The sequence below is a fragment of the Pogonomyrmex barbatus genome, unplaced genomic scaffold (genome assembly GCF_055798465.1).
Source record: "Pogonomyrmex barbatus isolate J1 unplaced genomic scaffold, ASM5579846v1 scaffold2, whole genome shotgun sequence".
Taxonomy (NCBI): Eukaryota; Metazoa; Arthropoda; class Insecta; order Hymenoptera; family Formicidae; genus Pogonomyrmex; species Pogonomyrmex barbatus.
The window spans coordinates 1,794,816-1,818,392 of NW_028297116.1; the positions used below are offsets into that span (position 1 = coordinate 1,794,816).

Sequence of the window (23,577 nt, forward strand, 5' to 3'; positions counted from 1 at the left end):
AAGGTTTTCGTAACAAAACTGGGACTTAGGAATAAATATTTTCACAAAAGCAAGGATGATACAGATCGCATTTATTAACTACTTTGAATTCATCTACATTTTTTATGCAAATTAAAAAAAAAAATTTTATGCATCGATCCAACGTAAGAAACGAATCTGTCAAGTTCAAATATCAAACTTTTGAGGACAAGTAACACTGGTATCGTAAAAGTAAAAAAAAAAAAAAAAAAGAATAAGTACTTCTCTAATATATAATATTTCTAATTACTAATTTCTATTTTTATAGACACAATTTATAAGTGTAATAGATTTTGGTCACTTATGCGTGCTCGCAGTAAAAGGCATTGAAAATAGAAGCTTATTAAGTTTTTTTTATGCGGAATTTATCATCTGTCTTTCATCTGAATCCTAGAACAAAAATACGAATGGCTGTTTGCGTATCTATTTTGTAGTTAAAGAAAAAAAAATTGTTTAAATATAATTTATATGAGAGAGAGTATCGCGTTAATAGTTCTTTTAATTATTATTAATAGGTTTTTGATAATGTTGGACGTATCACGTGTTATAAACATGTGCAGAAATTTATTATATACGTACGGAACGTACGGGATACAGAAATGTGGACACACTCTTCTCCGTATATCCCGACTGCACCTTACAAGTATATTCACCCATATCGGACCATTCGAGATCAGTTATCTGCAGATCGCCATTAGGTAGAACGGTATGTCTTGTATGCGTGGTGGGACTTATAGTTTTGCCCGTGTTATCTAGCCAGAATAGATAGGGCGCTGGTTGACCTGCGGCCCTACACGGAAGAATTATCGTGGTTTGTTGAAGGGCAAATCTCCAAGCGGAATGTAAGACGATAGTGGGCTGACGTTCCTTGTTGCATTCGGTGGTTCTGGTTGCTGTAGATGACATGATAGTAGACAATACCATGTACACACTTATTTACTTAGTCTGACGGTATCATTTTTTTACTTACTATTAACTAGGAGTACCGTCGCCGCCGATACCGCCACTTCGTCTTTGGATATGGATACGCAATATTTTAAACCTTGATCTTCAACTCTGACGCAATCGATCACGTATGTGGAAGAAACTTGACTGACTCCTTCCCATTCCGTAGATATAATGTTGCTTCCTTCTTGGGCCCGCGTGGTCAATTCCTGAATCTGCGAGCGCAAAGATAAACAGACAAAACAGGATTATTACATAATTATTTATAATAAATCTCATATAATTTCCAAATATAAACGTTAGTGACGTTAATATAACGTAACCAACCTGTCTTTCCGGCTCGTTTCCTGTTATCCAATATACTTGGGGCGGCGGATTTCCAGCTACCTCGCATTGCAGCTCGACGCGGCTCCTAAACGAACAAGTGTGGAATGCGATCATATTACTTTTCTGTGTATGTGTACACTAGAGTCGTTAACTTTATGTCGAAACGTATAAATTTACCCGACGGCAACTTCCAAAGAATCCGGCGGATTCTGCAAAATCCTGCTCCATGTCGACGTGAAACCACTCTAGAACGAAAGTTTCAAAAATTTTTAGAAAGAGAAAGAGGAATTAGATGTGAAAGCTGAAAGAGAATCCGGCTTGACGGTTCGCAAAATTGCAGATGGAGTCGAAAGGCCGGTTGACGAAATGAGAAAGAGAAATGATGAAAACTTAAACAAAGTAAAAATTTAAGCTCATTCGTTCAAGACCGATGATATACCTTTTTCACCGGCTTAATATCGGCTTTCAGTCTGTTCATGCCGGATTGATCAACATTTGTCCGTGTGTATGATGCATTCGTCAGCAACATGAACGGCAAAGGGCTTCCGACAGCTATATCAAAGGCGGCAACGATCACCAGAAGGTGTGCGAGATTTAAGAAACACAGTCGCATCTGAAAAGAACATTCACAAGACTTGCACAAATTTAAAAAAAAAAAAACCTTATATCAAAATTATTGGACACGCCCTCAAGTGAAATGCTCGAGGTTTTCCTTAAGATAACGGACGAAGAGCAAGGGCACATTTTAACTTACATTTCATGACAGATAATCGTATTGGCTATCTGTCGGCACGTAACTACTTCTACAAGACGTTAATGAAAAAGGATTTCGCATGAAAAAAACATTTGATGCGCATTTGATTGCATTTTAATATATAGAATTTCTCCCGCTAAGTGAGTTCTCTCGAATCGCAAATTCATTGCATTTATCTTAGCATTTATTAAAAGTGGACGATCATTTTTTTATTATTTTCATCCTTTAAATTAATATTCTTCTTTCTCTCTCTATTAAAAATATGATTTTGGAATTTTCTAACTTTTTATCAATTATTATAATGAATTTATAATTTATTTTAATGAAATATTCAAGTTAACAATTTTTTAAATCCTGTCTACACACACACACACACACACACACACACACATTGATAAAAAAAAAAAGATTAATTTAAAAGACAGAAACTGTTGATAGAAAAATAATCGTTATTTCTATTAAATCGATTTTTAATTTTTTTTCTTAATATGCCATTAAACTAAAGATTAAATTAAATTAAAAATTATAATTAATAAAAGTTTAGAAATTTCAAATTATATTTTTAATAAAAAAGAAAATATTAAATATTATTCTAAAACACAGAGAAATATAAAAATATAAAAATCAATATAAAAATTAACTTAAAAATATAGAACAATCACACAAAAAAATGATCGCTCGTTAGTTTTATAGTACTAAACTTTTATTTTTCTATTAATAAAATTTTGTGCAACGTGAAATTTTATTTGAAATTGAAATTCCATTCGGCCGACTCGAGGGTTGGGTCTACCTGAGATCATCCGAGGGACGTAATCTTACCGCTCGTCCCTTAAAATCTTAAGTAACTTACGTCCTACTAATCTAACGAAAAAAAATGTCTCTTTCTCTTCAACGAGGAATTTGACTATAGATATCTTCCTGCAAGAAAAGAAAAAGCTGACTCAGAGGATGCGCCTAGCATGGGCCGTTTCCGCGGTTACGTGCGAATAAGTACCGATTATTAATATACATCTAATGGAGATCTTGACGTCTCTTGTGTCGTTTCGGCCGCTGAAAAAAAAAAGGTACGCGAGCGAGAGCGACAGATGCGCTATTTTGCCGTGGTTGCATCAGCCGTTTTGGCTCGGATTGGTTTGCCTTAGCCGTCTTACGATGGAGAGGGAAACGGACCGGAACGACACGTGCGCGAAAGGCACACGCTCCTTTGATGCGGGTGCCTTAATTTTTCTCTTTTTTTTTTCTTTTTTTTTTCCTCCGAGACCGCCGCGGTCTAACGCGCAGCTTTGATCCGATCGTGTGCTCCCGCGTGAGGATTCGCACGATGAATCTCGCCGGTGATGCACCACACGCATATAAATTCGCTCGGGACAAATTGGAGGGGGGGTTCGTTTCCTTTAAGGAACTTTTCTGCGGCCTGAAACGTCGGCGTTTACATAAGCGCGGATTTATTTCGGATGTGAGGATCATGCGGGAGATATATTTGAAAATCCGAAAGGTGCCGACGAGAGGATCGAACGCGCAGTTCAAAGAACAAGTGTTTTTCTCGTTATTTCGTCACGCGAAAAAAAAAAGGAAAAATGAATATTTTCTCTTCTATTCCGTCTGTTTTTTTTTTTTTTTTTTATAATTGAACCAAGTGTGTTGTACTTAAAATGAAATACATATATATTTGAAACTTAAAAAGAGCGAGACAGAAAGTTTTGGAGCACAGCCTAGTGCAGGAACGAAAAAAAAAAAAACAAATCTCGTGTTTCCTCGCTACGGAAAGGAGATGAGAATTCCTTGATTGGATACCTGACATCCACATTAAAATTAAAAAGAATCTGATGAAATATGAAGCGTGACTTACTTTAAGTGGCCTCGATTCCGGTCGTTGAGATTTTCCAAAAAGTGTCCTCTTCGTGCGCCTATCCCGAGAGAGTCTGCGGTGGTGGCGACAGGGAAAAATCGGCGAGGGAGGATGAGGAAAAGAAAAGAAGACAAGCGCCTGGGCAGTTTATGAACGACGAATCGAGGGACCCGACTGAACGGCGGTGTAACAGTTATTGGTCCATTTATATATTTCGAATGTAACAGCGGGCGCCCTTCCCTTTTCCCGATTGGCCGTTATTACCGGGAGTAGGGCGATAATACCACCGGCAAACAATCGAATTCATTATCTGCACGGGTCGTTCGTACCCGCGTAATAGATATGTCTCCCCCAATTTGTTTCCCCGCCCTCATCTAGGCCCCATCGATTTTTATCTCAAAAGGATACGACACGATAATTACTTTTTATTGAAAACGATCGTATCAGGAAGAAGATGACTCCAATTATCCCTGTCAGGTCTCCTCATGGGTCGGGTAGAAATATTTCTATACGTTACGTGGCGTTTTTCTTTTTCCCTTTTTTTTTATATATTCTTTTTTTTTTCAGCAAAACGAGAGAACGGCAAATTTTGACACGCGACCACCATAAACCGATTTTAATTATTTAAGAGAACGTTCTCCCGCGAGACAGGAGGGATTGTTTCCGAAAGGAAAAAAAAAAAAAAAAATAAATAAAAAACTCTCGTCGCCTCGTTACATCATTCACGCAGAAAAACGTATTTAAAAATGGGATAAAAAAAAGCTGCCGGGAGCGAGACTGATGAATACGGCGTTAACTCGCGCGCACCTCGTGTCTCGTGCTTTCTTTTATATTATACCAAATCGCGCGGTTGCGTTCGCCGTTTTATTGGCCGCGGTAATATTTCGCCGTTATCGTTGAATTTATCTCAACGTTCGCGAATCCGATCCGAATGCGATCCGAAATATGCGGTCAGTCGTGAAGACGAAGCCGCGGAAAGTGTGTGTTCGCGCTAAAACAGCTGTGCCGTCAAATTTGGATTTCGTCAGCGGTTTCGAGGTCGTTACCTCAAATTTTGCCGCCGCCGTGCCGCTGTGCCGAAATGCCCCCCCCCCTCCTCCCTCCCCCCTGTAAGGCGCCAGTTAGAAAATTATGTTCGAACGAATTGTGAAGATTGTTGACCGTTTAATATGTTTATAACCGTCGGCACGTTTAATTGACCGCTCAGTTAATACGTAATTGAGTAATATTTCACGAAACTCCTTTTCGTGAGTGCGCGTCCCTCCCCCCCCTCTCTCTCTCTCTTTCTCTGTCTCTGTCTCTTGTAGTAATAGTAATTAGTTTCCTTTCAGGACGACACGCTCTTTGTGTGACGGATTGCACGAAATAGCCTTTCGTTACGCGCAATTTGAAATAAAACATCTCTCCGTCCGTGTATGAGATCTGATGTGTAGGACAATAAACATACGTTTGTTAGAATCTATTAAATGAAGAAGGAGTAAATAACTTGTGTGTGTCATACGTTCATTAATATTTTCTCAAATATTGATATACTTTATTCCAAGTTTCTCGCGTGAAAATGTATATACATATCCATAAAATGTATACTATTCATGCATTTACAAAATGTTTCCATCACTTAATTAATTAATAAACACATTCTTTGATCAATTTGGAATTGATTTTTACTCGGATGACATCCAGATGTCGATAGCTTTTTAGTAATTAACAGTTGAAAATAATAACTCAGTCTTCAGGAAATACAAATAAATAGTAAGATATCATGTTCTTCGATTAATTTTAAACCTTATTTGCAGTTTAAATTTAAGATTTAATGTTAGAATTAATTAAGATTTAATGTTAGAAAAATGTATTAAAAATAGGCAAGTACGATAAATAATGTCATTTTGCAGAGACAGAAAATCGACTCCAAATTCATCAAAGAATGTGGCTGTATGCTAATACGATAGATACCCTATACGTACGCGCGCGCGCGCGCGGACGCGTGTGCTTATGCGTGCGTGTGTTTATCGCTTGCGTGTTGCGTTTCGAGTTATTTTTCCTCTTAACTTAATTCTAAATTTCCTCTTAACTATATATCCCTTTATATTTTTGGATACGCTGATAAGGATTGTCTAATGATAGACGAAATGCGTTTTACACGCACGCACGCACGCACGCACGCACGCACGCACGCACGCACGCACGCACGCACGCACGCACGCACGCACGCACGCACGCACGCACGCACGCACGCACATGTTGTATAACATAAACGTATGTGTGCCATTTGTGAATTTTTTCGGAATGTTCTGAATGCATATATTATAAAAGTATTAAAGGACAAGATCTCTTGATTCTTTTATAGAGCGTGTGATTTTATGGTTATTTTAAAAACGCATTTTGCCTATCATACCTAGGCATCTTTTTCTATCAATGTACCCAAAGATATGAGATACATAGTTAAGAGGAAATGTAACTCGAAACGCAGCGAGACAAGCGATAAATCTCAAACTTTTGACTAACAATTGCACTCTTGAAAATGCTACATTTTCTTAAATCGTATGGATAATTTGTATGAATTTTTATTAAATATACTTTACAGAATATGCGATAAGTAGCACGAAATAAAAAGTATTGTAATGAAGATAAATTACAAGATAACAACGAATGGATTTTAGTGCAGAATTTTTTTATTAAAAATATATATTATATGTCAAATATACATCTCTGAATCAACATAATAAATGTATAAAAGTTAAAACTTAAAACTATCGCAGTGCGACTGTGGGAACTAGAATTCAAGAAATAATTTAAATTAATCCTGAGAATACAGAATGCAATAATTGTCTTTTCTTCAATGTTGTTGAAGAAGAAACCGAGCGGCAGACATATATAAATCTAATAATCTTATAATAGAGGATATTAATAGGCGCATTGCATAACATTTACAATTTTTATACATACAATTTGAGGTAGTACATAACAAATTTGTGCTTTTGTGATCATTTCGCGTTAAAAGAACACGAATAAAGTCTCGTTGTGTTGTACAGTCGTAGATTTGGTTAATGCTGAGATCTTAATATAATCTTAAAATAATCTTGTGCTTTTTATTTCACGTTGTAGATTCTATTTTATAAATTTCAGACGATGTTGCGTTTGAAACTTATAAAGTTGGAATCTGAAAACACGATAGAGATCTTCCATCTTACTCTTGTGTTCCGAAACTGCTTGTTTCGCTATTAATCTAAAAATATTTCAATTACATTATTATATTATTTTATAAAACAATATTTGTGCATTGAGCATTATGTGTATACTCACAAGTCTGAACACAATTGCTCAAGATGCTGGGGGATGCGATATCGCACGTTAGGAGAGAGATCCAGAAACGGATCGTTCACATTATTCATGTTATCAAACCTGCATAATGCCATAAATAATAAAGCATATACACTATGATATCAATCACGACATTAATAAAAAATCGTATTAACAAAAATCATTGTAGTTACCTTATAACGAAATGTCTATTATATTGTTGCGTGACATCGTTCATCTTGTTTCTCGCCACTTCAAGCACGACGCGAAACGCCATGTCGCGGAAATCATGTATTTCATAATATCTATCTAAGTTCGACTGGTCTATTTGTGAGTTTGATATTATGACAGATCTCGTAGTTGGCACATCTACCCAAACAATACGGCATCCCTTATCAAGCAATTTGGTAAACCATAAAACAGCACCAACTTTAGCCACGTCGTTCCATACAGTTCCATCATGCCAGTCATGCACCTTCAAGAGCAATGGTTGTAAAAAACATCCTTAGTGTTTAAATTTTATTAATTCGCATTATATAAATATAAAAACTTTAACAAAGAGATACTTATTAACTAAGAAATATATTGACGCGTGTTACATGGTTGTTTATTAATATAATGCAAAACTTACGGAACAAAAACACATTTTAGCAAGTGTCTCACGAAAATGTTTCATCAATTCCATGAAAGACGTCGAACCATTGGTATAAAGAAGAACGATATCGTCACACAAAGGAATATTATCGCTTTCCTTGTTAACGTTTTCAGTGACGAGATCGATAGATTTAAGACAATCGATATCATCCTGTTGCGAGTTTATATATAAATTGACCTCCTCCTTTCGAATACGCAGATAATAACAGACACCTAGCGTTCCAATTATTGTTGATATAATTAATATAACGGCAATAATTAAGAACGGTAGATACAAAGTTGTGCTCTTGTCGGATTGTAATGCATTAATGACATTAATTTTCTCATGTTCCTGATCAAAATCAGAAACATTATATATGCAACCTGCAAATATAATTAGCAACATAATCATTTTATAAAAACAGAAAATCTATTTGAAAAGTTGATATTTATATGTAAAATTTAAAGCATTATTTTCTTAGAGAAGAGGTTCAATATATACTTAAAAATTCAGATAAAATCCAATAATCAAGTTTTATTTTCTAGGATATATATATATACTCTGATAATATTCATAAGAAATAATACCTTATACTTGCGAAATAATCGATCTTGTCTAATTATTTTCGAATTTTGAAGTAGATACAAGATTTGAAATGTTCTTATAAATAATTTTTATCGTAAAAAATCAAATCTTTTACAAATAATATTCACATTTAAGAATGAAATTGTTTATTCAGAAATATAGTATGTAAAGCTTTTAAATAACAATTATCTTCTATATATTCTATACTTTTATTTATATTTTATATTCAATTATATTTATATCATATATTCAATTATATTCATTATATTTTATGGCGATCTAATATTTGTAGTTATCAAATGTTATAATAATATAAATATTTTAAAACTCAAAGAGATGTAAAATTGTTAATAAAGTATTCATAAAAATTCGAACATATTTGATCTAAGTTCGAATCTACTATTTTTATTTTTTGAAGTAATCTTATAGAGAATTCGAAATTACACGAATAAAAACCTAGGATACTTAATCTTATCATTATTTCTAATATGCCAATTGACAATAGTTCGGCTAGAAAAGCTACTAATATCTCATTCTAATAAATCTAATAATTATATGTTATTTTTACTTACGCTCAAACCGTGTACAATACCGGAGATTAGGATCATCTGTAACAAAACCCTTTGTCTGTTGTGGTTTCCATATAGTTTCATCTTTGTAACATCGATCGTCGATTATCTGCCACATGACACAATAATTTGCTAAACTTGAACTATTTATTTGAACATTACACTGTACAATCGTCTCATAGTTCTCGTACATCTCATTTATCTTCACCTGTTTAGAAAGTTTTTTTTAATGTTTTTAATGTTTACATATCTACACAAGTAGATAAAATATACAAATTTTGATAGTTTTAAAATAATATACAATTCTAAAATAAGAAAATTAATATTTACCAGTTTTACAATGCAATAACGACTTCTATGATACCGATCATTATTATTAAATATCTATAAAGACAAACATTTATAAAATATTAATTACTAATATTTACTAAATATTATGTTAAAAGTTCAAAAGAAAGAAAAGTGCACTTTAATATAATTAGAATTACCAGCCATTGTGACCATGCAACTTTCACAGCTGTATATTCTGTCCACTCGCAAGTCCCTTTTTCCCAATTTTCATCCTCTTGAATTATTATTTTTATATCAAGTCTCTTTGCAGAATAAGTTTCCATCGGTAGTGACATACTGAGTGTAAAATTTATCACATCTTGTCTGTCAAATATAAATAATTTTAAATTAATCTTGTTATATTAAATTGTTCCCTAAACAAATATATCTCTTACAAAAAATACTATGATTTAAAATATTTTGAGAAAATTTAGACTAATATTAAGATTAGATCAATATAAATAGTATTTATTATTGTTACCTACCTTTCAAAGGAAGATTCTTTATTTTCAAGATTAAAGAAACTTTCTTCATGTTGACAGGTAAGCGTTGGTACTACAATTTCCGTTCGTGGATAAGTATTATCCACCAAATCTTGGTTCCTCATAACATATTTATCACCATTTATTTTAAATTGAAGAGCATAACATCCTTCAAAAATATAGTCGAAATCTATAGTCACATTGTCCTGAAATTAAATTATTTGTATTTTCAAACTAAATATCTCTTTTTAATTAATACATATATATGAATATAATCTTACTCCATATTTAATCTCATAATAATTAATCGCTTTTTTATGAAGATCAACACATATATTTTTGTTTCTGGTATGTACTTTTGATTTATCATATGGATTAAAGACATATTTTTTACATTCCTCTTCGCTTTTAATCGAAGGATTAACTAACAAAGATATTCCAAATTTGCATTGTTTTTTAGGAGGTTGAAAGCTAACTCTTATTTTATCTAAGAAAAAGTAATAAAAATGTAAGTAATGGATAGAGTAGATGTATTAGAATTTAATTACTCGACATTAAAGCATACCAGGCTTTTTATTATGATATATAAATAAAGATACGTTTATATTATTTTCAGCAGGAACATCATTAGCATCAATAAAAGGAAATACAGTAGTATAATATTTATTTGTGTCATTATTATTTTCACCTTCAAGATTTTCTGGTGTAAATATGTACTGAAAAATAGTATTAACAGTACATGACAATACATAAATACATATATAGGTGTTTTACAATTTGCAGATCACCTCTCATTGGTAGGCAGACAAAATGAATTCAACTAAATAAAAATCTTCCTTTTTTGCAACTTTGCGACAAAATAATCGATAAATATTCACTCAAAAAGCTGCATCACTCACTTTTGTCATTAAACTTATATTCATTTCACACTCTATAAACAAAATTTGTGACTTGCTTTTGCGTATTCTCTTTGTTATATCCATTTGATCTTGTTTGAATTGGAAATTAATACTGACTTTCAGACTAGATCAATCTTGAACTAGATTTTTTTACTAATTAATTTTTTTATTAAATATTGCAAAAATCGCAAAGTGAGAAGTTTTCTATTCAGTTTAACACGCGCTATCTGCTAACAAAAGTTGATCTGTGATACACTCCATGTGAATATACAGAATATTTATTTTCAAAAAGTTTATTGTGTAACTTACGTAACATTCATATTCAAAAAAGAAATTATCTTGCGAAAGAGAAAAGGGTAAGAGAAAAGAGCAAGAGAGCAAGAGAAGAGGGACGCTGTACATCATCTTTCCTAACTTCATAAAAACAATCACGTTTTGAAACGCTGTAGCAGTGTTGCTGTGGACAAGTATTGTCTCAAATATAAATATATTCGATTCTTATTCAAAGTAATCTTACGTTGGACGTAGTGCGAGACTTACCTGTAATAACAGCGATCGAATATGGTGTTGCCACACTATCGCTTTATCATGACTCGTCTTGATTTATTTCTATTCGATCGACTAGCAGACGTTAGCGAACAGTAATTAAAGATACTGTTCCTCGACTCGTTTCATAACGAACCTCCCTCTTGGCCTTTTTCTTCAACAATGTACTTCAATCCGACCTCTGACCAGAGGAATCACGATCAACGTCAAATTGTTGACGCGCGCGGCTAAAATTGAGTTCGAATTTTTTGTTTTGTTTATTTGACAGATGATCCGCGCAAACGAGACAGCTCGGACGATTCGAACCTAAACTCGAGACGCGTGGCGAGATTGGTTACGTTCTGAAAACAGAACGATTGCGCAACCGTTAAGCGAGCGCTCATCCTTTTCATTGGTGCATTCTTCTAGATTCAACTTGGATCCAAAGAGCTATTCCAATCACAGATGACAATGTGCTTCTCGAACACAATCATTGGGGAAGATTTGTTTGTGTATGGTTGAGGAAAGATTAACTGATAATACAGGCTGCGTTCTGATATTCACTGCAAGTATTGAAAATCTATAATATACGTGACTTGAACTATATATTTTCAGTACTGGCAGTGAACAGAATATCGGAACACAGCTACAATAGATGGGAGATTTAAAGATCTTAAGCATGCTCCAAAAGGAATTAAAATTATTATTATTTTTTTATATCAAACAGAAATTTTACAAAAGAAAGAATCTACTATGATATATATGTACATATTTCATATATAATTATATATATTTATACATGTTTTATATATATATATATATTTATATATGCCTTGCAAACCTAACCTAAATCTGTATCTACATTTTTGCACTTCTTGCACTTTTCGTGTCTCTTTCTTTCTTCATCGTCTGCGAATATATATATATATATATTATATATATATATATCTATCCTGTTTTAAATATCGAAAATTTTAGAAAGTGCAAGCAACTTTAAAATCTCACTGCTTATGTTTTTCTATGTGTCACTGTGGTTTCATCTACATATATTGTGGTATTGTTGAGATTAGCAGTTGACAGCGGTCGAATAAGATAACGCGTGGAGGAAATGGGACGAATAGTTTATGCTGAAGAGCAACTTTGCACATATTTAAAGTCTTTGGCGAAGCCAGATGGATACGTAATAGGATTGATTCTAGGACAGGTGCGCTTTCGGTATTTTTTGACTTGTCCTATCAGTCATATGTTAATAACGACACTTCTAACATATGCGATTAGCAAGTGAAAAACATTGCGTTGCTGTTAATGTATCGTTGTAATATTATTTTGAGTTACTTTAAATCAATAGAACTCGATAATGATGGTCATTCATTTATCTTTTTTCTTTAATCCTTGGATTTAGAAGAAAAATATTTTAACGGAATTTTAACAAAATGAAAATGTAGAGTCTCATATGTATTTTTCATTTGTCTATTGTGTAAGAATTTTTATTCTGCAGATACCAAACTGCCGTGATTGAATTCAACATATAATATTGTTTTAATACCTTTTATTTGATATTACAGAGTGCTGGGCAAAAGGACTATATTGTACATTTAGCAAAAACACCACCTCCTTTTATTAAAAATGTTGTAGAAGAAACGTTAATTGGTTCTACAGTGCCCATGGAAGAAGATGCAGCAAATACATATATCAAATCTGTTAAGGATATACCTATGAGCTGGGTTGCTGATCACGCTAAACATGTACTTATAATTTTCTTGACATAATTATGAAGTAACATATTCTTTATTTTTATGAGTTGATTAATTACTATGAAAAGAATTAAAAATAAAATGTTTAGAATTATATAAATTTATTTAAATATTTAAAATTAGTACAATATGTCATTAATATTTTGATAAATAATTAAAGAAAAATATATCTAAATATATAAATGAGAAATATAAAAAAGGAATTATTAATGTATATGCAGGCAACCTAGTGTAATTATGTAAAAATAATTGTACTTTATTTAATTTATAGGTTACAAGAATGCTGCCTGGTGGAATGTGGGTACTTGGCATATTCATTGTTGGACCTGAGGACACTTTGGACAATACCAGTAATGTACAAAAACTTAAATCAGTCCTTGGCGCAATTCATAAAACTCTGTCGTGGAACAATAAGTATCTTTGTGGAAATAACCAGGATGAAAAACTTATATTAAGTTTCAATAGCATCACACAAAAGTATGCTCGAGTACTACACATAATCTTAAATCCCATATTTAAACTGATTTGGTAATTGAAATTTGTTAACTTTAGATATATTTGCAAATCTATCGATATTTCTAAGGACAGTATGTTGAAACCTGCTGATTGGAAATTCCAAGAGAAAGCGACTAAATGGCATCAACTTGAAGCTCTTGTAGATTTTAATAAATTATATCTGATTGCAGCAGATAAAGATCCTGAAACTCTCAAGAAACAGTTACATGTATTAATAGAGATAAATATTAAGACCTAAAGAAATTTATCGTCTTTACAATATCGCATTAAAAATATAAATTTTGTAGAATATTTTGACAAACATAGCGGATTTGATCGACTCTTCGCTCGTCGTCATCGAGGGGGAAGTCAGATCTCCAGATGACATGTTGGAAATACTTAGCAAGAAAAAGAAGAGTAATAAGGAATATAAAAGTAAGACAAATGACAGCAATAATTCACTTCAAGTTAGTTTGTATATTCCCTGTGTAAGTATAAACAGATTTATGAGAAGATTATAAAAAGAGATACTAAAAGATTCATCTATTAGGTAAAATTTATTTTGTTAGTCGCAAGATAATACTAATTGGGATATCAAGATAACGTCGTGCAGTGCGTCAATAAGATTAATTGGACAGTTAGTCAGTAGAACATTCGTACATCAGAAAGCTAATATTGCGGAAGCCAACACAGCTGTGAAAGAAGATATAGTGAGATCTCTGGCAAGCAGATTAGAAATGCATTGGGATAGTCTGATAGAAGAGGAAAATGGTTCTCCCGAAGGTATCATGAACAAGGGATATGTGTGATATATAAAGTTCAACATTTTTATATTTCTGTTTGCAATTTATTTTTAGAAGATATTACATTGCATGAACCACCGAGACGAGTGTTAATAGCATTACCGGAAAATAAAGTTACCTTGTCGGATTATCTGTTTCCCGGCGAAGGACCGCAAGAAGCATTATTGTCATTGCAGGAACTTCTAGATCTTGAAGTGCAAGAAAATCAGGTTGAAAAGGAAGTCGAATTGCAAGCTGGTAAGTAGAAAAATATAGACTGACATCGTAACTCAAAATCGCATATATCATTATTTGATTGCAACTAAATATATTAATACAGATCTTTTAGAATTCTACTGTCAAAGCGACGTCAATGCTAAACCATTAGACAATAATACTGATACAACTAGGACTCATCAAATGGCCATTTACCTTACGGGGTTAAGCGTTGCATTTATTATATTGTTGATAGCTGTATTTGTTCATCAAATGATTTAATGTATATTTGTTTTATTAATAATACATATAAAATATAGCTTTTTGTTTATGTGTTATGCAATATATAATGTTCATTCAAAGTAATATATATTTTTAAATCATATCTACTTGCAAATTGTAATGTAAACACTATTATTATTTAATATATACATTTTGAAAGTTATGCGATATAAATTTTTTTTAATTTAAACAATATTCTCATGAAATAACATTTTCATAATTATTTAAATATTTTTATTTGTAAAAATACACGCATGCATTAATACTTTCTAAGGAAAAATAATAAAATGCTATAAAATATTTTTAACTTGCTTTATACTATATATATATATAGATTTTATTATAACATCTACATAATATATACATATACCATATCATACACGTCTTATATACAAAAGAATAGTATTTTTTAGTCTTCATAATGGCAATCCTTACATCTTTAGTATGACAACTGTACTGTTATTAATATACTCTTCGATATTATTCATATATGAATAATATATATATATATGTATATATCGCATAATGCCAAATTAGGTAATAACATGCAATTTTGATACAAAATTTGTTAATAAATTAGGCAGTGACAATCCTAATGTTTAAATGCTCGCTATCGACTGCTTGCTTTAATAAATTTTGTAAATATTTGTAAAATTCTCTATGCTAATGTATATGAAAATTTTATTTACAAAACTTTTTACACTGTACACGACAAATTCCGTCGAAAAGACAATATCTCTAAGAATGTAACAAAAAAAAATATCGTGGTTCTTACATCTCTTTTCTGCAATAAATATTGTTTACTCATATTGAAAGCACAACATCCTTCGTTTTTTTAACTTTAACTTTCGTACGGTTAAAACATATTCACTTTGTTTTTCGTGTTATAACTTTGATTTTCTTTCTCATCGAGTATATAAGCACAAACAAGTTAGAATTATGACTTGTACATGTAACTATCTTTTTACATTCTATTGCATTTTACATTCTCATCTTTTACATTTCTATTGCAAAATGAATGAATTTTAATAATATCACATATACAGGAATGAAAGAATGCAAAATATATTTTTGAATATATAACTCGATGCTATAAATTGAAAAAAATAAATTTCCTTATAATGACATATGACATAACTTTATATAAATTAATTTGCATAAACAAAATTAAGTAGCATAATTCTTTCCTATATCATTATAATATCTTCTTTCGAGCGTGTTTACTTTAAAAAAGTGAGTAATCTAAAAAAAATGCAAATAAATTAATTATTAATATTAATTTTCCAAACATTTTTCTAAAAACTTTACGGTCCGCTCTGACATTACAAATATTTTTAAAAAATAAAAGAAATATATTAACTCTCTTTGCGAGCATAATTTTAATACGATATGAATGTGACGTAAGAAGTAGTCGCACGAAATTAATTTAAATACAGATTATTGCAACTTAATTATTCGAATAATATTTGTACTTTAATTATAACAATTCGGCCGTTTTATTTGTGACTTAATTTTCTAATTTTCGAAAATTATCCTCAAATATCACTTTTTTTCCAAGAGAACGCATAATATATATCTATTTCTTGCAACTAATAATAATAATTAGCTTCTGCATTTAATTATTATATTGTGTAAAGTGTTCTCAACGAATATTGCAAACAGATTGCGTCCCTTACTTCTGTTACGCAAGGTAATTTAAATTGCATTATCCAGAAATCGATTATTCTTAATCTCTACAGTTCGTAGTCAGAATTTTATACTACACCCATTTTTATAAGACCTGATTGGCTTCCTCTACCGACGCTCGCATCTTCCAATGAATCCAAGTCTAAGGCAGACTCTATCATAGTCGTGTCCTGCAATAATCTGAGTCTAGATGCAGATAGAGGGGTTGTTACGGTAACTGTTGGTATGGAAGATGTGTCCAGAGCGGAAGAGACCACGACACTTTGACGAGAAGGCAGCGGAGCGATTTCGTCAATATCAATTGGTACTATATTGAGAGATGCTAACGGTATTTCGTTGGTAACAAGTTGACTTATACTGTTCGTGGTACTACCTAAAAACAAAATTCATAATGCCAGATAAATATCTTGTTTTCGACAGTATCATACAGACAATTTATAACAAAAAAGTGCACATACAGCATTAAAATATAAATAATTACTATTAAAAATCGTGAAGGGGAAAACATAAGCTGTTATGAAAACCTCCTTAGTATCAACAAAAAAGAAAAACATTATAATGTATGATTATTATCAGAAAGGTGCAGCGTTGGCCTTGTGTAATCGTACACACAGTGTCAGCAGTGTGCAAGCTGTATTGTAATTTCATTTGCCCATGTAATAATGCACTAATTCTCAGTACACAGTTTCTTACATTTCATAAAATTTTAACATCTCATATTAAACATAGCATTGCAAAAAGATTTTTTTTTTTAAATACTGTTTCCACTTAGGCATGATAAAACAAAAAAAAAAAGAATCATATCAAACAACATTCTGCACATTCTTTGGTATTACAAAATATCTTACCAACATTTGTAAATTTGTAAAGAGAGCATACGCACATTAAAAAATTAAATATTATTATCTTAAATCAAAGATGTTCTCTCTCAAATAATAAAAATAAAAAATTCAATATATTTTCGCATATAGATTTATCAACTTATTTACATATTTTAATAATATAAAACCAAATTATAAATTAGTCACAAGCCATAAACCCTGTAATTAATATACTGCTCCAAAATTAGTCTCATAAAAATATCAAAGGAACATGTCACGTGTATAGTGATTTATTAATGCTAGTGAAAATATAATCAAGTCATTTGTATATTAAAACATACACTCAACGACGATCAAAATGTATGAAATGAACTTACCAAGTAGTACGCTCTGAGCCCTCGATAACAGGACGTAATTTTAAACAACAAAGAGAATACAAAGTTTATTGAATTATATTCAAATTTTTCTAATTACTAAGAAACTTAGATAAATATATATACAAATACCTATGTAAAGAAAATATTATTTTAAGCGATAATGTAAATTTAAGATTAAAGAAATATATCTCTGTATATATGCGCTTTTATCCATTTTTATAACAATGAAGGAATTCTCACGATTAGCAAAATTTTTTATGAAAAAGATATAAAATAATTTTTTGAATTGAGAATTTTGTTTAGGAGCCACAACAGATTAAAGCTTAAATGTATAGTATTTGTTTTTCATATAAATAATATATATATATATATATATATATATATATATATATATATATATAATATGAATTAAAAAGGAAATTATTAAGAAAAATCACATCAAGTGAACATAATTGATATTGTATACTTTTATAATTCACTTATAATATATACCACCACAACTATAATATACATATTTTTAAAATAAACATCTATGCATAATGCAAAACGACACGTTCAAAAAATAAATAGATAAATCTCTTTTTTTCAACAATTAAATTCAACTTCTTGGCATTTGTATATATAACTTTTTTTAAATTCCCAATTAAAGGAATCAAGAACAATATATAATCATTTATATGTATATACAAATCAGTACACTTTCTCAACGTGAAAGATGTTTTAAGGATAAGACGAATCATAATCTAATTTTTAAAGCTCTCTAAACAAGTCCAAGATTTCTTTGGTATGAATGTAATTATTATTTCATTATTTTGTCCTCTTTTCTTACTATAAATGAATTTTATATTTTAAAAATGCGTTATTGATTGATAATAAACGTTAAATATCCTCATTATCACTGAGTGAACTCATAATGAAACGACGATTCAAGAGATCTTCCTCCGTACTATCGCTCGGACATAACGAGTTCTCCGCGTATGATAAATTATTGGTCAGTGGTCCGGAACCGAATCTGTTGACCACGAGGCCAATCGCGGTCTGTCCGATAATCGGTATGCCACCTGTACCTAATATACGTGCCGGCAAAATGTTTTTCGTTATTGGATATTTTAAGCTATGCTCGGTACACCTCAGATTGTTATATTTAAGCATATGCGGGGATTGTGAGAGTCGCAATGGATCCTCAGAATAGCATTGAGGAAACTTTTGCAGATCGGTATAACCATTCTTCTCGCTTATCTTGTAACGCAAAGGATCTTCGGAGTATCTCTGAGGATATTTCTGTAGATCGATTCCGTATTTTTGATCCCCTATACACTGGTCATATATAAGATTATTATCCGAGCATCTATGATATTCCTCTCTACATCTATGAGGATATTTGTGCAGACCTTCCTCGCATCTACATGGATATTTCTGAAAATCTGGATTCAATCGATCTACTTCGGTGTATTTAATATGTTTTACAGAATCCTGAGAGCAATGCTGCACTGGATACGGCGGCACATAGGTATCATTTATATACTGGCGCGGATATTTTGGTAGGTCTTCGGGACAACGCGTAGGGTGTCTCAAGAGGGTCAACTCACCGTTTATCGACTCTATTCTTGGAGAATGTTGACCGCTGATCAAGTTGTTCATCGAGCCCGTGAGATCCGTACTGGGACTCGTTTGAACTGTCGTACCGTTCGACTGTTAAAAAAAAATATTGGAAAACATATACTGTTGTACGTTATTTTCACTGAATAATATTTGTATTTAATCGCGTTAGCAAAGTAATAAACAAATAATTAATATTAATAAATAATAAACTATTAAATAATTTATAATTACCTGAGGCTGCACAATTTTGGCAGTACCATATGTCTTATTATTAGTAATCACATTATCATCAGTAACTCGTTCATGCTCGGCGCGATATTCAGGTGTAACAATTCCCCTTCGATCTGAAAAAAACATGACCCAAGAATTCAATATAATACACAATTAAAGGATGATGTCATAGCCCCCTTGACTCTATGACTTGCACATTAGCATAAATTAATGTTATGTAACTTATGCAAGAGAGATCTTACCAATTAAACTAGGTGGAGCTGGTCCACATAAGACGTAAAAAAAATTCCCGCAAATGTTTCCTTGACTGTAAGGATTAAAATTATCTTGTCCTCTTTTATTTGTGAAAGATCCTTTGATCTACAACAGTAATAGCGATTAAAAGAAGTTTTCGACCATAATTCATTTATGATTTTGTCAAGTACTTACATCTTCGTTAGTCGTTTGATTACTGCTAGTTAAATATGTATGGAAACCAGCAAGGCCCAAGATACTCCAAACAGAAAAAAAACAAACGACTCCCACAATAACGCTACTCGGGGATAATTTTACAGCGTCTAAAAACGGCTTATCATCTTTTGTAACTAAAGAATAAATAGTAAGCAGGCATGAAATACCAATTTTGTCCTGATACATTCATTCATTTAATGATCCAGAGGTCAAGATACTTACGCATAATTAGATGTGTGACTGCACATACGAATATAAAAACACAAAGAAATGCCAAAGATACTATAAAAGCATAAAAATATCTATAATTTCTTCTGCCCACGCAATTGCCAACCCATGGACAGTGATGATCAAATCTCTCTGTAAGAATATCTGTCTTTAAAATTTTGTCTAATATCTGTGATTAAATAAGCATCGTACTCGAGATTAATCTTGGTATGCGATCGATAATTTAGAAAGGAAAATAAGTCTTCAGATATCTAATTTTGATAAAAGAACGGATGTACGTACCTACACAATTGTCACATAGGCTACAATGAGAGGCTCTTGGTGGCCTGAATATTTTGCATGTAAAGCAATATTTTAATTTTACTGGTTGTCCTCTAATCAAGACTTCTTTCGTTCTAGGAGGAGGTCTGTATGTTTTCGAGTTACCATTGTTCGGTACTTCTAGAATTCAATGAAAAATATTTCGATTCAGCATTCGAGAAAAAATTTTTTATAGGAAACATATTTACGTATTATCTTTTAATTTGAATATTATCGATTAAATAAAACGTAATCGCTATGAATACTCTATGATCATATTTATACCGATTTGCTTTTCGATATAAGCTGCTTCGTCGGGTGTTGCTCTTGGAATTACTCCAGGATCGCTGAAGCTTGTGCGGAACAGAGCAGACATTACAAATATAAATAATAGAGCTCCTATCACTGGTATTGCTGGTGTTACATGTAGTGCCAGATACGGACAACTGGAAAAAAAAAGTGAGAACTGTTGTCTAAAAACTCTATTTTGTCACGTACAAAAACACGCCAATTTTCCCCTTTTCATGTATAATTCAATTCATAGCTTAATCATATACTTAAAATCGTCTCGAGTCCTAGCTTGAGATTCTGTAATCATTCCATCCTCACTGAACAGAATCTTGAGATTATTTATCAGATTATTTAGAACCAAATCTAAGACAATCTTAAGTACAAGATTGGCATTTGAATAGGTTTCTAAGGTTGATATTCATAGTTCGTTCTTATATTTAAGATAAGTCTTAATAAATATTACATAAACTTATATAACTAATCTTATTGGTTGAAATGGAATTTTCAGACGATTTTAAATATAAGAGCCGATTATGAATGCCGCTTTAAATGTGGTATTCGTAATCAGTTCTTGAGACCAGCAAAGATTTGACTTGAGGCAATCTTAGATATAAGAATTGTCTATGAATACTGCCTAAATTTCACAAAATATCTTTTCAATGTACTTTCGATTAAAATATATATGTTTTATTATTAAGATATATGTTTATTATTAAGATATATATGTTATTCGATTAAGATATATATGTATAAAATGTATATAACCATTACTTAAATTTTATCGAGGTATATCCTTGACATCAAACGAAATGCAATATCATTGTATTTAATGCTATTCAGAATCGAAGAATAGCCTACTTGTTGACAACGAGGCATGCAGTGTGCTAATAGATTAAGGACAGTATTCATAGCCCAATCTTGTACTTAAGATCATCTTTAGTACAATTTCAAAACACTGTACAGTCATTTAATTGGATGGAATCGTAGAACCACCTAAGAATCTAAAATGATTTAAATATGAAATTAGATTGTAAATATAACCTCAAGTTGTTGTAACAAATCTACAAAGATTTATTTTTGCACTGATATATGGTTTACTCAAAACCAAAGAACCTGTTCTAACAACAAAGCATGCAATGTGCTAATAGAGCAGTATTCATAATTCAACCTTGTACTTGAAATTGTCTTGAGCAAAATTTTAAGACAATGTCTATAGATTTCATTGAATGGCATCATAAATCAATTCAAGGATTTATAATAATCTGAATATTTATAAGATTAGATATATATATAAATATCATTTCAAAACAAATCTATCAAGATTTAAGAAAATCATGATCACAGTATGACAATTAAGTATCATTTTATCCACACTGCGTTGAAGGTGCAAATACAAGCTGAAACGTTTGCTTGATTTTTGTATTCTTTTTGTGTTCTTTATTAAATTTTGGATTGTTATGTATCATTAATTACCTAATGATTTGTCACAAATATGTTAAAGAATTATTGACTTCAAATTCTGTGTACTAATTACCACATTGACTCTCCCTAGTCTTTTACTTCATACGTGTTATTTATACTTATTTCGAGAATCCTCTGCTACTTTCAATTTAAAATTTAGGAAGCTCTTCAGCAAAAGACACAAATCAACACAGGAGTTTTTATATTTGTCTCTCACCGAATACTGAAGAAAAACAGAGTAACTCCTGTGTCGATTTGTCTCTCTTGCTGGAAAACTCTCTCATTTGTGCAACAAAACCAATGCTTACTCGAAACCAAAAAATAGTCCGCTTGTCCCGACGATGAGGCACACGGTGACGTAGAATACTCCAGTCTGTGGTGCCATCATCACTCTACCGTCGCAACAAAAGCGATTCCTGCCCGGGAACAATTCCCACTTTCGCGTGACGTGAGGCATCTTGCTCGAGATTGAGGCTTCTCTCATGTACTGTCATATATGAACGTACGGATCCCGGCGAGAGGCTGCTGGCGATTTATCACAATGGTATAATCGTGTCCCTTCGACGTTTCCGCACGTGGATTCGGACAGTCATGTCTCATCTCGGCCGCGTCGTCTGGTCCTCGAGTGAGAATGCGGAAGCTGCCAGAGCCGACGGTGACAGCATCCATGTATTATTCACCACTTCCCAATATTACCCGTCTCACTCGATGTGCCCGTCGTAAAATCGCCTGTTGATCGTACTCTACCCACGATTGGTCGACGATCGAAGGTAAACTCGCGTCCGTCGACTTAACCTAATTTTTCTCAGCCACTGTATTTTTTTTTTTTCTTAAAATCGAGGAGTCCACGGCATCTTCGCAAAAAAAAAAACTAAAGCGCGAGAATGCGGACTCGTTCTAGCCTAAGAAAATTCGCTACGCGCGACGATGTCGTCGTCGTTGTCGTCGTTCTCGTCGTCATTCGTCACCGAAAGCCACTGAACTCGGACGGAACGGCGATTCGACGAGGAAGGGTCGTGGCCGCGCGATCAGAAGGGCCACGATCGTTGGTCGAAATTGGGTCAGCGAGGCCACTCACGGGGGTCGTACGGGAACACTGTCCAGCCGTGACGAAGCCCGCGAGGTGCGCCACGTTTACCGTTCACCAAGAACCGGCGGCGCATCCCCCTTCAAATCGCCACTGTCATCGTCCCCGTCACGATTAGTCTCCGGCGGGCGACGATAACGCGCGTCATTTACTGGAAACACGGACCCGTCGCGAAGTGAACGACGCGCGACAACGAGACGACGTGCTCGCTCGCTCGCACTTGCGAAAACGCTCGCGCAGCGACCCCGCGCGCGGCTCACGCGAAACCGCCACGTGACTCGGCCAACCACGTGATCC

At 32.8% G+C, this 23,577-nt stretch overlaps 4 protein-coding genes across 11 annotated transcripts; 1 reads left to right on the forward strand and 3 right to left on the reverse strand.

The window, feature by feature from the left end:
• Positions 1-54: 54 nt before the first annotated feature.
• ImpL2 (Ecdysone-inducible gene L2) lies at positions 55-4,927 on the reverse strand. Of its 2 annotated transcripts, none has more exons than XM_089076799.1 (7): positions 3,894-4,927; positions 1,730-1,903; positions 1,468-1,535; positions 1,291-1,375; positions 989-1,178; positions 607-911; positions 55-408 (listed from the first exon to the last, which is right to left on the reverse strand). In XM_089076799.1, exons 2-7 carry the CDS (start codon positions 1,901-1,903, stop codon positions 373-375), a joined length of 858 nt encoding a protein of 285 aa, XP_088932925.1. In that variant the 5' UTR covers positions 3,894-4,927; the 3' UTR covers positions 55-372. The 2 variants fall into 2 exon arrangements, with proteins under 2 accessions (XP_088932925.1, XP_088932924.1); XM_089076798.1 differs by having other exon boundaries at positions 598-911; positions 3,894-4,925.
• Positions 4,928-6,547: 1,620 nt separating this feature from the next.
• On the reverse strand, positions 6,548-11,589 carry LOC105430427 (uncharacterized). 3 transcript variants are annotated; one of them, XM_011643984.2, is made up of 12 exons: positions 11,233-11,589; positions 11,002-11,149; positions 10,359-10,509; positions 10,075-10,280; positions 9,797-9,999; positions 9,470-9,635; positions 9,312-9,365; positions 8,985-9,189; positions 7,825-8,210; positions 7,388-7,668; positions 7,197-7,295; positions 6,548-7,119 (listed from the first exon to the last, which is right to left on the reverse strand). In XM_011643984.2, exons 2-12 carry the CDS (start codon positions 11,110-11,112, stop codon positions 7,002-7,004), a joined length of 1,980 nt encoding a protein of 659 aa, XP_011642286.2. In that variant the 5' UTR covers positions 11,113-11,149; positions 11,233-11,589; the 3' UTR covers positions 6,548-7,001. The 3 variants fall into 3 exon arrangements, with proteins under 3 accessions (XP_011642286.2, XP_011642287.2, XP_025074907.2); XM_011643985.2 differs by lacking the exons at positions 10,075-10,280; positions 10,359-10,509 and having other exon boundaries at positions 11,233-11,588; XM_025219122.2 differs by lacking the exons at positions 10,075-10,280; positions 10,359-10,509; positions 11,002-11,149 and having other exon boundaries at positions 11,233-11,587.
• Positions 11,590-12,144: 555 nt separating this feature from the next.
• Positions 12,145-14,909, forward strand: LOC105430426 (protein odr-4 homolog). Of its 3 annotated transcripts, none has more exons than XM_011643981.2 (8): positions 12,145-12,421; positions 12,783-12,962; positions 13,243-13,448; positions 13,524-13,695; positions 13,775-13,954; positions 14,036-14,249; positions 14,327-14,506; positions 14,589-14,909. In XM_011643981.2, the coding sequence occupies exons 1-8, from the start codon at positions 12,326-12,328 to the stop codon at positions 14,744-14,746; spliced, it is 1,386 nt and encodes a 461-aa protein (XP_011642283.2). In that variant the 5' UTR covers positions 12,145-12,325; the 3' UTR covers positions 14,747-14,909. The 3 variants fall into 3 exon arrangements, with proteins under 3 accessions (XP_011642283.2, XP_011642284.2, XP_011642282.2); XM_011643982.2 differs by having other exon boundaries at positions 12,146-12,421; positions 14,324-14,506; positions 14,598-14,909; XM_011643980.2 differs by having other exon boundaries at positions 12,151-12,421; positions 14,324-14,506.
• A 137-nt stretch (positions 14,910-15,046) lies between these two features.
• Positions 15,047-23,538, reverse strand: app (Palmitoyltransferase app). Of its 3 annotated transcripts, none has more exons than XM_011643979.3 (9): positions 22,502-23,538; positions 20,727-20,887; positions 20,424-20,582; positions 20,136-20,273; positions 19,893-20,047; positions 19,706-19,823; positions 19,464-19,576; positions 19,220-19,322; positions 15,047-16,805 (listed from the first exon to the last, which is right to left on the reverse strand). In XM_011643979.3, exons 1-9 carry the CDS (start codon positions 22,675-22,677, stop codon positions 16,501-16,503), a joined length of 1,428 nt encoding a protein of 475 aa, XP_011642281.1. In that variant the 5' UTR covers positions 22,678-23,538; the 3' UTR covers positions 15,047-16,500. The 3 variants fall into 3 exon arrangements, with proteins under 3 accessions (XP_011642281.1, XP_088932908.1, XP_011642280.2); XM_089076782.1 differs by lacking the exon at positions 15,047-16,805 and having other exon boundaries at positions 18,076-19,322; positions 22,502-23,047; positions 23,272-23,538; XM_011643978.3 differs by lacking the exon at positions 15,047-16,805 and having other exon boundaries at positions 18,076-19,322.
• Between the last annotated feature and the right edge of the window lie 39 nt (positions 23,539-23,577).

Coding starts and splice junctions, on each gene's coding strand:
- ImpL2 (XM_089076798.1), bottom strand. CDS start 1,903: ATGCGACTGTGTTTCTTAAATCTCGCACACCTTCTGGTGATCGTTGCC. Junction 1,536..1,729: donor ATATTAAGCCGGTGAAAAAG/GTATATCATCGG, acceptor CTTTCGTTCTAG/AGTGGTTTCACGTCGACATG. Junction 409..597: donor TTCTGTATCCCGTACGTTCC/GTACGTATATAA, acceptor TTTTTGTTCTAG/GATTCAGATGAAAGACAGAT.
- LOC105430427 (XM_011643984.2), bottom strand. CDS start 11,112: ATGAAGTTAGGAAAGATGATGTACAGCGTCCCTCTTCTCTTGCTCTCT. Junction 9,190..9,311: donor GTTATTGCATTGTAAAACTG/GTAAATATTAAT, acceptor CTTTCTAAACAG/GTGAAGATAAATGAGATGTA. Junction 7,120..7,196: donor GAGCAATTGTGTTCAGACTT/GTGAGTATACAC, acceptor AAATATTTTTAG/ATTAATAGCGAAACAAGCAG.
- LOC105430426 (XM_011643980.2), top strand. CDS start 12,326: ATGGGACGAATAGTTTATGCTGAAGAGCAACTTTGCACATATTTAAAG. Junction 12,963..13,242: donor TTGCTGATCACGCTAAACAT/GTACTTATAATT, acceptor TTTAATTTATAG/GTTACAAGAATGCTGCCTGG. Junction 14,250..14,323: donor GGAAAATGGTTCTCCCGAAG/GTATCATGAACA, acceptor ATTTATTTTTAG/AAGATATTACATTGCATGAA.
- app (XM_089076782.1), bottom strand. CDS start 22,677: ATGAGAGAAGCCTCAATCTCGAGCAAGATGCCTCACGTCACGCGAAAG. Junction 20,048..20,135: donor AGTCACACATCTAATTATGC/GTAAGTATCTTG, acceptor TTTATTCTTTAG/TTACAAAAGATGATAAGCCG. Junction 19,577..19,705: donor AGCTCCACCTAGTTTAATTG/GTAAGATCTCTC, acceptor TGTTTTTTTCAG/ATCGAAGGGGAATTGTTACA.